General features: G+C 41.7%; 1 protein-coding gene across 3 annotated transcripts in view; it reads left to right on the top strand.

Annotated features, from left to right (window-relative positions):
* The window catches only part of BCAR3 (BCAR3 adaptor protein, NSP family member), a 51,814-nt gene that overhangs the window by 33,872 nt on the left and 2,940 nt on the right, over positions 1 to 15,002 (top strand). For all 3 annotated transcript variants that reach the window (XM_062004054.1, XM_062004055.1, XM_062004056.1), the window contains exons 4-8: positions 7,419 to 7,547; positions 8,660 to 9,102; positions 10,029 to 10,129; positions 11,244 to 11,881; positions 14,153 to 14,268. In XM_062004054.1, coding sequence (XP_061860038.1) covers positions 7,419 to 7,547; positions 8,660 to 9,102; positions 10,029 to 10,129; positions 11,244 to 11,881; positions 14,153 to 14,268 — 1,427 coding nt within the window. The remainder of the gene's footprint in view (positions 1 to 7,418; positions 7,548 to 8,659; positions 9,103 to 10,028; positions 10,130 to 11,243; positions 11,882 to 14,152; positions 14,269 to 15,002) is intronic.

Raw genomic sequence — 15,002 nt, 5'->3', positions numbered from 1 at the left:
AGATCTGAACTGGGATCAATTTTTCAGTCACGAGGTATCAATAACTTTTACAATCCTGATTGGTTTTAATAGCTGGTTACAGTTGTGCTCAGCTTCTACATAAAGGCAAACTTCAAAGCAAGAGATTCCTGTTTGTGAGTGACACAACTTCCAAGTTAGTGTATTGTTCTTTAATTTGTGCAGTTTCTGAAGTTAAGAATTAATTCAAGACTAAATCAATGGGAAACAGTGATTTTAAAAGATAAAGAGGTCTAAATTGCTAAAGTAAGCTGCTGCCAGACAGGTTTTTTTAGTCGTACCTGGCATCGTTGTCGTGACAGGAGGGAAAGACCTTGAAGTTCAAGTATTTTCATTCTTAATTCTCTGGTGTGATTTACCCTCAGCTGTCGACTAAAGGGGAAAGCCACTCAAATCATCAGGACTGCTTCCAGGACATTGATCTAGCTCATTACTGGGTTATATACTAATGCTGTGAATGTGGCGCGCGTAAGAAGCCTTTTAAAAGCAGCTACTTCTTGCAAATGCCATCTTTTATCTTGGATGAGTCACAAACACTTTTTATAGATAGTGGATGATATCTCTTCAGTTCATGATCTAAATCTGCTTCACTGGCATCCTCGGGCTTCTTGTATCCATTTTCAGCATGTCCGTGGAGGCTGCTGGATTTAATAACGTGAATTTACAAGTCATCGCCACCCGGCGTTATGGGTCTGCCTTTTTGACGTTAGGTTTGTTGTTATTGGAGAGGGCCAGACAGGGAAAGACTGACTTACCAAAGTGATGGGAAATTGTGTATAGCTCCCTGAACTCTGATTCCCCATGGTCTTGTCACTGAGTTTGAGTTTTGATGAGTCTTACACTATAAAACTTGTCTCAACTTCCCATGTTAGTTTTTTTACAGTTTATTGAACTGCCACTGCATCCTACCCTCTGTCGGTTAACAATTAGTGTTTGATGGGAATGGGAACATTCTCCAGTAGATACTTTAGCATTAACTTCTTGGTAATAACTTTTACTTAGGTCTTTCTCAAATTAAAAACCAACCAAACAAACAAACCAAACCCACAACATCACAACTTCTAAAGTCTTTTAGATTTAGTAGTCAAAATCCCCAGCATCCCTGAGTGGAGAGATTAGAATTTGACTAAACAGGTTTTCTCAGAATCATTCTAGAAATAAGGCTGTCCTTGTAGCTCTGAATGTGGTCACCTAGAAAAATGAGGAATTGTTATCAGTGTAGTGCTGTAGTGGAAGGTAGTTGTGCACTCCACTAGAATTAAGTCTTTCTGTTACCTTCAGTTAACATTAGACTGAACTTGCTACTAAAAGCTTTGTTTATTTTCCTCCTCCCAAACTAATATCTCAATTATTAGTTACTAAAAAAATCCCTGCTTTTCTGTGAATGGCAGGCAGGTTATGTTGTTCCTAGGGACAGAGTAAGAACATGCACACGATGGAGTTTATTTGATTTTAGAGCCATCACAGTCATGATGGAAGTTTTCATGGTGACTGGTTATTTTTTCATCAGGCACCTTAAAAGTTGTAACCTGTTACCTAAACAAGCACACAAAGCTTGTGGCTTCAAAACTGACATGCTTCTGTATTAAGTCTTGGACTACTCAGAGATTAATTCTTTCCAGTATCTTGGTGAAAGTTTATAGATATTTTTATTCTATCTCAGCCAATTAGGCCACAAGAAACTAAAACCCTGCAGAAGCTGTCAGTCTTCCATGCAAGGAGACGTCTCTCACCTATTTTGTACCTCCAGTTCCTTAATGTTGCACTTGTTATAGTCTTGTGTGAGTTTTGTGCACTCTGGAAGATCAGAGAAAACTGCCCCTTTGAAGACGATTGCCACAGTTGTGGTTCCAAATGTTCAAGTTAATCAGTAAATAGTGTCCTGAACCTGGAGACTTCCTTCTTCCCATTCGCTCTTTCTCAAAAAAACCTATTTCAGAAATAACTCTGTCTGTGTCACTTTAATTTCTTGTCACTCTGTAAGTTTTTGGCCAATGATACTACTTTAACAGGAGAAAAAAAGGACTGATAAGAATGTTTTCAAAGATGGAGAGTCTGATTCCACAGGTGTATTCTGTTACATGCCTGCTGCACGTCTGTTGGTTTTGGTGGCCAATAGAGTTAAAAGTGAAATGAAATACATTGTACTCATTCTAAATAAAATGAAAACATCTTATAAATTGCTGTAACTGTACACTGTAAAATGCTTGTACTCTCAGTGCCAGACAGGCAGTCAAATCAGGATCAGAAAGCACAGTTAGAGACTTAAGGAATCTCTGCAGCTAGTGAAGTGTATCTTGATCCAGAATTGGATCATTCTCTGTATGATCAAGTTGATTGCTCTCTAGCAGTTTGGAAATGGAATTATTTCATTAATTTTTCATTTTTCCAGATGTTTTTAGTGTCCTGTGTCAGAGTGTGCCCTCTCTTCTTTCTTGTTTCACATTATTGTCTTGCCTCTCGGTATTTCCCATCTCTACCCCAGCATCCCCGTTACATTTTCTCGTGATTTGGCTTAGCTCAAGTGAATAATTTAACAAGGTAAATCTCAAAAAATTGAAGTTTTTACTGAATCACAAAATATTCCCCACCTTTTCTCATTTATATGGAGATTCTGTAGGACCTAGTGATTTTACAGGATTAGAAAGCTGAGTACAGAGTCGATGGTGCACTTAAGCATAGCAGGCCTCCAGTGATGGAGAAAGGTGGATTTGGGAGACAGCTGTAGTAGAATTGCTTTAGCTAGATACCATACAGTTACTGAAAGTTTAGGAAAGGTACTGGCTTGATGTATTTCATTGCTTAGATCACACTCTGTTTTCACAAAGCTGTTCTCTTTCATCCCTGATAATTTTCCTGTTTGTTTTTCTTTCTATTTCTTGAAACCTCAAGGCTGCAGGAAATCAGGTGCTTCTAAGGCTGGCTGTTGGGTTAATTTAAATATCAGCTGGCAGAGCTGTGCAAGTCACCTGGAAATAATTGAGAGTAGATGGGAGTGAGGCCACCTTTAGTCACGTACCTGTAATGGTCCTTGGCTGTACTTTAAGGAAATAATACATTGTCAGAAGGATACATAGAGAGATGTTAGGCTGTTGCCAGAAGGGGAGGAGATGCTCTAGCATGACAGATTTTTGGACTTCTAAACTGTATCTGAAAACCAAAAGTCTTTCCCTCATAAATCAAACTAGTTAAAAAGACAAAAACCAAAACAAGCAAAAAAAACCCCTCCACTTGATGAGCTTAGAGAGGAATTAAGTAATAACTATTGATGCTTGATGCAGCGAGTTTCTTTTGGAGAGTGCCTAACCCTCAAATGAAAGGAACCCCTTGGATGAGCAAACAAAGGTCATTGTGAGAAACTCCCATTAAAATGTGTTGACAAGTTTCATAGGTACAGCATGTTGTGGTAGGTCAAGTCTTTTCAAAATTCACCCTAAATAAGATCACATTTAGATCTTTTATTTCCTTAATGTTTTAGATTTTCCAGTTTTCAGTGCGCTGCATTTGCCAGAAAAAGTGTAAAGTTTATGTAACATGACCATGTACCATTGTTACATCTGTAATACAAGTCTGCTTTTAGTTTCATGGCTCTGAAGTAGAAATCCTCTGTGAAACTGAATACATTTGTGTGGCATTTATTAAAAATTACAGACTGGAAATTTCCCCCCCCCCATCTACAATCCTGGCTCTTTGGTTTTCCACTTGGTATGTAAGTAGGAGTGAGGGCTCTTGCTGGAGGTTGATCATATTCTGTTGATAGATAGTTTTGTACTTTTCTTTTAAAGACCTTGTCATAAAGTCTTAGTGTGGCAGGAATGTTTTAAAATAGCACTAGGACTGGAAACAATGTCACTGAGATGTGAGCAGTTCTGGAAAGCACGTACTTAGGGGCAGTTCTTTTTAGGTCAGGAAAAGCATCTGTATTTGCAGAGAGTTCTGCTGGCTTGATCTGCTTTTATATTCCAGGGATCTCTGACAGAGTTGTTACTATGTGGAAATCTTAAAGCATTTAAACTGGATGCTCCCATTTGCTGCTTCCACTGAGTTTTGTTTCAGAATATCCTGAAGTCTTGATTTTTTTTTGCCCTAGATTTTAAATAAAACATCTTTTTGCCACCCACCTCACTATCTAGCTCTAAATGTACATTGAAGTTCTTTCTGTCATTGGGTAGGGGCCAACAAACTGTCTTAGACAAAGAAATAACATGAAGGTTTGTGGCTGTAAAGTCAGTGCAAATGTACAGGATACTGTTTTTGCCCATTAAATTTTGGATGCTACTGGGGAGTGAGGCTGAAGCGTCTCCATCACATTGTGTGGAATGGGTCATCCTTTCTTTTGAGATATAGCTAATTACACTGTTCTAAGCTTACACTCTTCCCTCTTTATGGACTAATATGCTGTGCAGACTGTGCCTGAAGTGACTTTTCACCCCTTACTTGGATGATGTGAAGTTCAGTGGGTGCAGAGACTTGCAGAACGAGAAGCCTTGGTTGTAGTGTTTAGCTTAGAAAGGAATAAGCTGGTATGAGTACAGGCAGCTCATTGGTCACACTTCTGCTGTAATGGTTGTAGGTTGCATAGGAAATCAGTCTCTGCTAACAAAAACCTGTCCAGAAAGACATACTATTCTAAATTTGCTTACCTAGGCAGTTTCACTCCTGTGTATTTTGGGATTTGTGCTACCCACAGGAGTTCTCCCACTGAGTTCAGAGTTGCATAAGGATTGTTGAAGCATGTTTGCTTTGTCTCTGGCAATGTCTGACCTCTGGCAATCAGAGAGTGCCCAGTGTGGTAGACCGTGCTGGAGAGAATTTGTAACAAACCAATAATCATGAATGTTAACAATTTAGTTGGTTTGGCTTCTTTAAATGTTTTCTTCTTGTGTTGCTTGATGTAATTCAAGTGCAGTACGTGTCTCAATACGTTTGGCTGAGTAATGGAAAACCCATTTAACCCCCAGAAGAAATTCTAGGTTTTTCTGCTGTATTTGTAATTCCTGTAACTCTGATCCTTGTTTTTTAAGATGTGTCAGTACAATGAACAAAATTAATCCATACACAGAGACCTGTAGGTCTTTTTCTTGGCTAAGAACCTAGCTCTCCTGAGCAGATTCAGTTACTACGTTTGTATGCTGTACTGTGTTCCATTTGCAGTAGCTTTGCCTACCACTGAAATGCAGTGAGATGCTTTTGGAACAATGGTAACAATTTGTACTGTAGCTTTGGGGTTTTTTTTAAGATCCTTATCCAGCCAACAGCATCTTTCAAATACAGTTCACATTAAGGTAGTTATCAACAACTTACACAGCTATGAATGTAAGAGATTCATGTACCATTCTGATGGAATGCTGGGTTTTAGATTGGAAGGGAATACTTTAAAAGTTCTCCAGCAACTTCCTTATGCAGTCGAGGGAAAGATGCTCCTGAAAAGTCTCCTGTTGTTTTGTCTGCTCTCCACTGTACCTTCAGCTTACACAAATTCTGTAATACTTGCAGTCATTCTGTGAGGTGTGGCAGTGAAATGCTGTTAATTCTGGAAGTCATCTGGAGTTACCTATCCATTTTAGTTGGGAAATAAATGTGGCAGGCATGTGCCACTTTCCTTTAGCTCTGTTAGTCTGGTAGGTCACAGAGGTTTGGACTGAAGGGGATATTTTTGGCCTTACTTAGCTATGTTTTTAAATATGCTTTAGGAGTTGAGCCCTACCCAAGCCTTGACCGTTTCTGCACCCAGTAACTTTATCTCTTCATCTTGTACACAGTTTTGTGAAAGAGCCCTTCCGGTGAAGGTTGGTTGGGGATTTTTTTTGCCTTGGTTTGTTCCTGCACGGACATTTCTTCACATAAAGTTTGGGAGGAGTTGGTGAAAGGCCTTGACTGTACAATAGCACAAAATACTTACTCCTTGTTGAAAATGATTATCCATTTTGAACCACATTTGTAAATACCGTGCTGTTATGGGTCACAGAAAAAATCTGAGGTGAAAAGTCGTTCCGTACCAAGTTGTTTTTATCTCTTTCCTTCCTGTACAAGCTACTACACTCATTTGTGTTTGTCAAGAGAAGCTGTAGAGAAAAGCAGGAGGAAGGGAAGAAGTAATTGTACAATTTCTCTGGGCTCCCAGCATATTTAGATAGTCTTGGCAGCAGGAAACCTCTTCTGGCATTAATCCATCAAAAATCTGCTGTCTCGTAACATGTAATACAGTCTGCTTGAAACTGCAGGGAGGATGGTTGAATGAAGTGCTGCGTGTATGCCACCTGTTCCCATGGTTGGGTGCTGTGAGTATTCAATATGAAGAAGACAGTGCTGTAGAGAGCCATGTTCCTGGAAAGAACAGCATTGGTGGGTGAACATTTCCAGTTCTTTTTTAAGTAATGTATGTGTTGCATATTTGAGCCAGCAATGTGCCCTCATGGCCAAGAAGCCAATGGCAGCCTGGGATGCATCAAGAAGAGTGTGGCCAGCAGGTCAAGGGAGGTTCTGCTCCCCCTCTGCTCTGCCCTGATGAGGCCTCATCTGGAGTCCTGTGTCCAGTTCTGGGCTCCTCAGCTCAAGTGGGACAGGGAAGTGCTGGAGAGAGTCCAGCGCAGGGCCACCAAGATGATCAGGGGACTGGAACATCTTTCATACGAGGAAAGGCTGTGGGACCTGGGGCTGTTCAGCCTGGAGGGGGAGCTCATTAATACTTAGAAGTATTTGAAAGGTGCATGTCAGGAGGATGGAGTGACACTTTTTTCTGTAGTGTCCAGTGACAGGACTAGGGGTAAGGGACAAAAGCTGGAACACAAATAGTTCCACTTAAGTAAAAATGTCTTTCCTGTTGAGGTGAGGGAGCCCTGGCACAGGCTGCCCGGGAAGGGTGTGGAGGCTCCTGCTCTGGAGGTTTTCAAAACCCGCCTGGACACGTTCCAGTATGACCTGATCTAGCTGAACTTCCCTCAGCAGAGGGGTTGGACTGGATGATCTCAAGAGGTCTCTTCCAAGCCCTACCATTCTGTGATTCTGTGAAAGAGGCTGCGAAGAACTGGAATTTAAAATGGAAGGTTAAACAGGAGGAAGAATGTTGGAGCAAGGCATTTGCATCCAAATCTGTTTGGGGGTATAGTTAGAGCTCTTATTAGGAAGAGGAAGTAATAGAAGTGACTTTGTAGGTGTGTCATTGTTGGTGTACAGACAGAACAGTTTGCTCTGTTCGGGGCAGTCTGTAACAATCAAACGTTATCTCATCAGATGCTGGATCTTGCAAATACATTCCAGAGAGCGAAGCCAAGACAGCCTGCCAAGAGCAGCACCTGCATTCCAGTGGCTAGTGCAGGTCATGTGATAGAACTTATAACCCAGGTAAAATGTTAATCACTAAACTTGGCACACTCAAAGCTTTTAATCTTTAATTGCAGTTTTCTAGGGAGAGGCAGGTCATGGACAACAGCCCAGAAAAACTGAAGAAGTTGTTAGAGGAAGAACTGCAGCTGAGTAGTGAAGACCTGCGTAGCCATGCCTGGTACCACGGACGTATTCCTCGGCAGGTACGTGGTCTTTGGATTGCCAAGTGTCCTTTGAGCTTCCATGGACAGGCAGAACTGCACAGCGGTATGAGACACAGCTCTGAAACTGCATTTAGTAGAAGCATAATGCTTGGTTTTGTGATTTATTTTTTTTGGTATTATTTTTAGGGTGTGTAGTGATTCTGAGTAAGGGTTCAGGGAAGACACTGGTGGAAAATACAGATGTTTCTGTACAGTGACTAAAGGTGGAAATGCAATTTAAGGTTCATATCTATCTCCACATGCTGTTTAGACCCACTGACGTTAATTTAGTTGGGTGTTCTCAACCCAAGTTAAAATGTTCTTTTCTATTTTCCTTCTTGCCCTTGGAATTAATTTGGGAGAAGGGAAGAAAACCAAGTAAAATCTATGGAATAACTTAGTTTTGATCCTTGAAAAGGTAGTTAAAAATAGATCCAAACAGTGGTTGGGTTGGAGCTCAGGTTCCCAGAGCCCCTGGAGCTTCCCCCTGCAGCCTCCCTTTGCTGGAGCTGCTGCCACTGCTCTTGGCCCGCCCAAGGACAGTGGGCATGACAGCCACGTCGGCTGCACTTAAGCCACTCAGCTGGCAGTTAATCTCATCCCATGGAAGAACTCAATCAAATCAGAAAAACGGGGTTTCTCTGACTCCTAGTGCTGTGCAGCATTCCTGAAGAATAAAGAATGAATGCAGCAGTCCCTTATGGTAATAATGGACAATTCCTGGATCGGTAGTAATGGCTTCTAAACTTCACTGTGACTATTCAGGTGGTCTAAACTCTTTAAAATCCTGATTTATTGCTTTCCCTTCATGCTTTGTTTTCTGTTAGCAAACTAGGAGAAATAACTATATGTGCAAAAGTGGGTCATGCTTCTGGCTGCTCATCATTTTCCAAGAAGCTCCTCCAGATCTCAGCTGTGGGGTGAGCTCTTAATTGTAAATGGAGACATCATGCTTCTACTGCATGCTTTGCTTTGTATTTCTGACTCTCTCTCATACCAGAGCAGCCAAATTAAGTCCAATATTTAAGAACATGTTGTTGCAATGTGGTGTTTGACTATTTTTTTTCTGATTCTGAAAGTATTTGTTTTGTATCATTCTTTTTTCCTCCAAGGTAGCAGAAAGCTTAGTTCGGAGAGACGGAGATTTTCTGATTAGGGATTCTCTCTCCAGTCCTGGGAACTTTGTTCTTACCTGTCAGTGGAAAAATACCTCTCAGCATTTTAAAATCAACAGAACAGTTCTAAGACTCAGTGAAGCTTACTGCCGTGTTCAGTATCAGTTTGAACTTGAAAGTTTCAACAGCATCCCTGGCTTAGTTAGATACTATGTTGGGAATCGCACGCCAATATCAAAACAGAGTGGAGCGATTATTTCTCAGCCTGTCAACAGGACCGTGCCTCTCAGGTGTCTAGAAGAAAACCATGGTGTAACTCCAGCCCAACAAAAAGAGCCAAGTGCCCATGAAGGAAAAACAGACACTGCAAAGAGGCTGAGTCTTGGTATACCCAGCATGCAGTCCCTGGAGCAGAGCATACCCAGAGGAAATCTTTTGAGGTACTGTAATTCTGCTGTCCTTATGGAGGAAAATGTGGTAACTCTGAACTGGGGCTGTTTAGTCTAGAAAAGAGGAGACTGAGGGGGGATCTTACTAACATTTACAAATATATAAAGGGTGGGTGTCAGGAGGTTGGGACATCCCTTTTTTCTATGGTAGCTACCAACAAGACAAGGGGTGATGGGATGAAGCTGGAACACAAAAAGTTCCATTTAAATATAAGAAAAAAACTGTTTCAGTGTTTCAGTGAGGGAGCCCTGGCACAGGCTGCCCAGAGGGGTTGTGGAGGCTCCTTCCTTGAAGGCCTGCAAGACCCACCTGGACACTTTCCTATGCGACCTGATCTAGGTGACCCTGCTTCTGCAGGGGAGTTGGACTAGATGATCTCTAAAGTTCCCTTCCAACCCGCCCATTCTATAATTCTACTGTAGGGGATGTGAATTTTCACTCTGATTTTAGATGAAAGACTAGGCATGAGGATTTACTGATTCTTAGCAAAAGGTTTTTTAGGCCTTAAATAATCAGCAAATCCACAGTGAGAGCAAACGCAGACTCTAGAAGCACAACAGTGCAACTTGTTCTCTAGTGACTTGGCAAATCTTGCTGCCACTCCAGTGAAGTCTTTCTTTATTTGACTTCTGCAATAAAAATACCAAGTGGGATAATGGATTGTAATTTCAGTGTCCAAATAAAATGTGCCATTGAAAAGTCTCAGCATTCAAAGAAACATCCTCTTGGGTGCCACAGGGTCACGCATACTATAGCCCAGTTCATTGCTACAGCATGGAGTACTGCTATTCTTATAAGCTGCCCACGTGGAAAGCTAATGATCCTTGCACTGGTTATGATATATTCTGGCAATTAGTTATGTGTTGTAAGGATGGATATACTGATGTGTTTTCGTTTGCCTTTTTGTTTACCCTAGAAACAAAGAAAAAAGCGGTAGCCAGCCAGCTAGTCTGGATCATGTTCTGGAGAAAAGGTTCCCTTTAAAAGCTCACCAATCAGAGAGCTATCTGCTAATAGGTATGGTTTGTAATTAAATGTTTCCCCCTTCAAATCTGTGTGTGCCCAGGTGGTCTGTTATGCTTCAGACCAAAGTGAGACTGTTGAGTGTTCTGAGTACTGAAGATACAGTTCTACTTAATGGCTGGTGTTATCATAGTGCTTGCTTTTTAAGCCTTTGGAACAGGTGTTTTATTTACAATGCACCAGCTGAGTACTTGAGCACACAACTCAAAAACACAACACCAAAAACAAAGGTGGCTACAGTTGGCATGAATATCCCTTTTGAGAGCATTACCTTTCCTCACCTGTGCTGTACAAGAACTGGCTTGTTTCACTCATGTCATCTGACAGAACACTATTCATCAGTATTTCATGGAAATCCTGGTAGCTGCTTTTTCTCAGGGTAAGGTATGCAGAGTGGTGACAGACTGATTTGCAGATATTCTTGTCTGCATAAATTGAGTGCCAGCTGGAAACAAGCACTAAAGCCCATGTATGTGATGCAACTGGCCACACTGCTGAAGATACCAGCAAATGCACTGAGAACTGCAGATGGGGAATGTCTGACACGGGGTTCAGTTCTATATTGGATCTGAGGTTGGCATATGCAGTGAGCATAGGATGAGGCATAAATACACAGAAGTGCATGGATGTGTTCCTCCAGCTCTTCAAATCAGCTGCTTAGCAAAAAGATTAGCATCCCTGAAATTCATTCCTTGTATACCTTATTGCAGGTTCAGGCTTGACTTCTCCTTCACCTCAAACTCATCATTCACCTTTTATGTGGCGTGGCTGGAAGTTTCTGTTTTTATGGTCTAGACTGGGTTACAAAGAAACCTATTCCAAGCCATGGGGAGCATCCAGTTCTGACAGCACAGACTGGAATTATCGTCAGCATTACCGTGGAATAATATTATGGTGCAGCTGTTGTGGGTATTTGGGATGATCAGCAACTGAATGGAAGTAGCTGGTTAGCTCATTCCTCAAAATATAACTTCATGTATGTTTCTGTCAACAAATAATTTATGTGATCTAACAGTATTTTCCTCAGGAAATTTCATTAAAGGTGAACCCTGGAGCAGGTATCAGGAATTGCATGTTTGGCTTTCTAAAATACTGCTTTCCCCTGCAGGTTCAAGACATCCATCTCAACTGCCCGAAGCAGATGCAGCCTCCTATCCAAGCTCTCCTGCATTTAGAACAGGCAGTGAACCTTCGCTAAGCCCCACAGTTGTTCAGAAACTCACCTCCGAGTCACAAATAGGGGAAGCTCTTAGAGGATCAGACAGTCAGCTCTGTCCAAAGCCACCACCTAAACCCAGCAAAACACCCCTGATGAAGCCTCCAGATTCTCCCTTTTCTTCCTACAGTTCAGAAGGACACTACTGTGAACTAAGCCCTGCCAAAGGTCCTGCAGGAACAAAACATTTATGGCAGAAAAGCAGCTATGTGGAACATCTGACACAAAAGGAGAGAGGAACACACTCCTTCAGGAACTCTGAAACAAACTACTTGATCCTGGAAGATGACCCTACAATGAACTCTGCAGATCCTTTAGATGCTTCAAGTGAGTTGGCTGAAGAAGACAGCACCTTTTCTGCACCTGTCTGTGAGACGGTGTCTAGTTTTAAACCAAATGATTTTGAATCCAAACTACTTCCTCCTGAAAACAAGCCACTGGAAACATCAATGTTAAGAAGAGTTAAGGAGCTTTTCACCAACACCAATCCAAAGATTATTGCACAGCATATTCTCAGAGTGGACTGCAAGGTAAGGGAAAAGAATGATTACATTTCATTTTGTATTGTGCAAGTTTAGACTTTTTAAAGAAGTGATCTGAAAAGATTAATGGATAGATTTACAGCTAATGTCATAAATTATTGACTTGCTTGCAGGAATTTTTAGGCTGGGGTGTGGTGTTGTCTTCATTTGAAGAACAAGAATGTTAACTAACCTTTTGGACTAAAGGTCTCTCATCATCCTTTGCTTTAGGCTCAAATTCTCAGTGTTCACATCAGGTGCTGTGTATCTGTGGCTCAGCTTTTCTTCTGGCTTGGAAGAAGAGCTATCTATGCTGTAAACCATTGTGAAAAGTATTCCTCGTGGCAGAAAAGAGCAAGTTACCTTGCAAGGGTAAACAGCAGACAGATGTTGCTTGGTTGCTGTATGACTGGCCACAACACAAGATGCTCAGTGAAGCTAAATATAGTTACACTTTTGAAACTAGCTGCTCTTCTAATCTTTGAGTCTCTGTCCTACAACTGGATAAGTGGTGTAGGAAAAAGCAATCAGGACTTCTACATTTCTTTCCTGTGAGGGAACTGTAGTGCTCATGGAACTGTTTAGAAATATGTAAACCCATGAAGAATTGTTTTTCACAGTGTTGGCTTTGTTCAGCTGACATTGCTTGGAGATCTGAGAGATGGGAAGACAGGAGAAGTCATCTCCTTATAAGATCATTATTTTGTCTAAGAAAAGAAATGCAACTGCAGCTGAATCTGCAAGTGCCACAGGCTTGGTTGGTTTTTGGTTGGCTGTTAAACATACATGGCTACTTACTGGGCAACTACCTTGCAGACAAGAAAGGAAGTGGGAGTGGTGGTGCTCCAGGAGAAAGGTGTCACCGTAGGGCTGAGAGCAGTTTGCTGGAGCAGCAGTGGGACAAGTGTGTGTGTGTGGGAGTACTGACCAGCTGCTGGGTTCCTGCCAACAGCAAACACTGCTTCTGTCCTCAGTAGCAGTGCTGGCTGCTGCTAAGTCACGCTTCATGCAGACGTGGTGACTCAGAAGAACTCAGTTCCACAACTGCTTGGTCTTTTCAGCAGTGACAGATGCTGCTTTCTTTCAGTAACAGCATTCTCTAATGTTTTAGTTCCAAAATTAACCTGTTTCTCCATCAACCCCATAGCAATAACCAGAATATCTTTTAATGGATTGTTAAAGAGTATGTTGCTTGAAGGCACAGGAGATGCATGCCTTAAATACTAAGAGGTCTTCACTAATAATCAGCTCATTTAATATCTATATATATTTCCTTATTTTAAATCCTATGAAGTCTGGAAGGGAGCCAGGGACCCTGGCCTGCTGAAAGTGTGGGAGCCTGTACAAGTAACTAAGAGTCACTGGAGTGTTTTACAGAAACAGATTTTTGGGTTTTGGAGCAAGAACAGTAACTGGCTGTAACACAGAGAAGTCTATTTCACCTTCATCTTGCAGTGCTGAGAGCCAGGGACTGTCATTTATTGGTAACTGTTGCATGCTACTGCACTGATAAGAACTGCACGATCCAGTGAGATTGGCATGTGAACTGAGTCAGAATAAACACCTTGTACTGAGATCTGTGATAAAGGCTGAAGTTCATAGGTCTTCTCATGTGACATCAATAGTTTAGTTTGCCTTTTAAATAATGACATCTGTAATAACAGACGAAGCAGCCATGTCTTAAGTGATGGAGTGCATCATCTGCCACTTGCGTACCTGAGAGCAGCAATCAGTGTGTCTCCAGGGGCTTCTTACCCCTCTTTGGTCTAGAAGTGAAACACTTCTGCCTGCTAGATTTTGTACCACTGAGGCTCGTTATGTGGCTAAGACTTTATGCTTTTACTGATTAATCCTTAAGAGGACCCTGGGGTGTCCCCAAACATTCTGAGCAGTCGTATTTTTAGAAGTGAAGGAACAAAGTGAGTGAGTCCATCTTTAAGGCTAAGAACAGTGCTACCCTGACAAGGAAGAGGCCAAGAGAGTACCACAGTGCCTGGAGCTTGCACATGAATCTCCTTCTGAGGTGAAGGACAAATTTCATAAGCCAGTTTTGTGTTTTCTGATGGCTGAATCATGCAAAAATAAAAGTACTGGTCTTTCTGTGTAAGGCACTGAGTGTGCTCATTAAGTTTTTCTGAGATGACTGTAGTCTAATGTTGCATGCTGTACACGGCTCTGTGTGCCCTGCACTAACCTGGAGGACTTCTCTGCGGCCAGGGTTTGGGGTTTCTTTCAATAAGTTAGTTTCAAAACTCATGCACTAATTTTTGCACTTGACAGGTGGCAAGGATACTAGAAGTTTCTGAAGAGATGAGGAGGATTATGGGAGTGAACTCTGGTCTTGAGCTGATTACCTTGCCTTACGGACATCAGCTGCGCCTTGACCTAATTGAAAGGTAAATGTTCCTGCTACTCAGTTCCAAGGCAGATAGCCAGAAGATCACAGCACTGCTCTGTTGCTCCCTGTGTTCCTCAGAGAATGCTCTCCTGCATGGGGTGGTTTTGTGTATAGAGGATAATTTAGTGACATGGTCTGTAACTTCTTTTATCATGGGAAAAATTTTTTAGGTCATGGGGCAACTCCATTGTACTGAGGAGGAATCAAATTGAAAGCAAAGGCCAGAGAGCTGCTGAATGCTCTCAGCTCTCCTTTAAGAGGTCAGGTAAACAGATGTTTAGCAGAGCTATAGCCTTACCAAGTGTGTTTGTAGAACTGAAGATGTAGCCTTCTGCACCTGAGGAAGACCTCAGAGGATCTAGTAAAGTAAAAAGTGAACATTAAAGCTTTCTGGAAAGCCTCTGTACAATTTAAGGGAGAACAATCAGAGTCTTCTATCCCTGACCTAGCTTTTATGTGTCTGATTCAGATGTCAGTAGTTTGGTTACTGAAATTTAGGGGAAGGTACCAGGACCTGCATGTGAAGGACCAAGGTAACTGGGGCAATCTTCCCCAAAGTGTTAATTCACTCACTGCTTGAGCAGCATTTTATGCAGTAGTACTATCTTAGGAAAACTTACTAAAACACAAATTCAAATCCAGTGTGTATATATATGCCATATAATGGCAATACTGCTCTTGAAACAAAGATGTTTGGAAGATTAGGTAAGTTGGCTGGGCACACCAAGATAT

This window comes from Colius striatus, chromosome 10 (genome assembly GCF_028858725.1).
Source record: "Colius striatus isolate bColStr4 chromosome 10, bColStr4.1.hap1, whole genome shotgun sequence".
NCBI lineage: Eukaryota > Metazoa > Chordata > Aves > Coliiformes > Coliidae > Colius > Colius striatus.
Note: the sequence above shows the minus strand (reverse complement) of the source record. Positions and strands in the feature narration are given on the sequence as shown.